Here is a 924-nt window from a genome sequence, read left to right as displayed (position 1 = left end):
GACCCTTGGTCTTCTGTTAACCCGTCCTGATCTCTGGGACTGCGGGACATACATCCAAAATTAGGAAGGCAAGAATCCTCAGTAATTCGTAAAATTGCCAGTGAGGCAGGAATTCAGGTTGCCATGGGAAACCCATCTCAGGCTCCTCAGACGGTGGGTGGCAGGGAGCCTGCCCTGCCACTGAGTAAAGACCAAGTGGCAGCCCTGGCCCGGCAGCCTACGGTGATCTCCTGCTATTCTGTCCCCACAGGCTCCAGCTCACTGGGTCCAGTTCCTGCTCCTCTCTGGCCTAGCTGGGACCATCCCCTGCCTCCAGCACAAGCTTCTTCCGGAAGCACAGGCTTTACCAGGCTCAGCCCCATCCAGACCCCAGGACCTGCCCTGGACAGCTGGGACCTGCCTCCACCATGCACACGGCCTCAGGCTGTCCCAGCCCGCGGCTCCCCAAGCCCCTCCGGCGCAGGCAGGCGGCCGGTCCAGCAGTTAGAGCAGATCTGGCCTTCAGATCTCAGCCTTCCAGCAGAGGAGCTCCCGGTGGGCAGTGGGCGAGCCCGGCTCACTCCCTCCTCCTGAGTCCTCGGCCCGCCTGCCCGTAGAGGGGACCTCTGAGCTCTGGACCCGGGTCCAGGACTTCTCCAAGTCAAGGAATCTCTGAGACTTTCAGAGCAAACGCCTCGGGGATGGGGGTCGCTCGGACCCCCACGGGGAAGGTTGATGGGGATCTCATGCCGGGCCCAGGGTGGGAGCAGGTGCCGGGAAGGTCATCCTGGAGGAGAAGGCGGACGCCGGTCATCCCTGCCGCGGCCGGGGCGGGCTGCCCTCAGCTGAGGGTCTGTTCTGGGGCCTCGGCGCCGCCCCTCGCTACCCGAGAAGCCGCGCCATCGCCCCTTGCTTACGTGGCACCTTTGCAAATCATCTTCTGGG

The 924-nt window shown here is 63.9% G+C and overlaps 1 protein-coding gene across 1 annotated transcript in view; it reads left to right on the top strand.

Moving 5' to 3' along the window:
• The first annotated feature begins 609 nt into the window (after positions 1 to 609).
• The window catches only part of NKAIN4 (Na+/K+ transporting ATPase interacting 4), a 38,479-nt gene continuing 38,164 nt past the window's right edge, over positions 610 to 924 (top strand). The window contains exon 1 of the mRNA XM_011992403.1: positions 610 to 749. Within this exon, the coding sequence (XP_011847793.1) occupies positions 681 to 749 (69 nt within the window). The 5' untranslated portion in view covers positions 610 to 680. The remainder of the gene's footprint in view (positions 750 to 924) is intronic.

The sequence above is a fragment of the Mandrillus leucophaeus genome, unplaced genomic scaffold (genome assembly GCF_000951045.1).
Source record: "Mandrillus leucophaeus isolate KB7577 unplaced genomic scaffold, Mleu.le_1.0 Scaffold41, whole genome shotgun sequence".
NCBI lineage: Eukaryota > Metazoa > Chordata > Mammalia > Primates > Cercopithecidae > Mandrillus > Mandrillus leucophaeus.
Note: the sequence above shows the minus strand (reverse complement) of the source record. Positions and strands in the feature narration are given on the sequence as shown.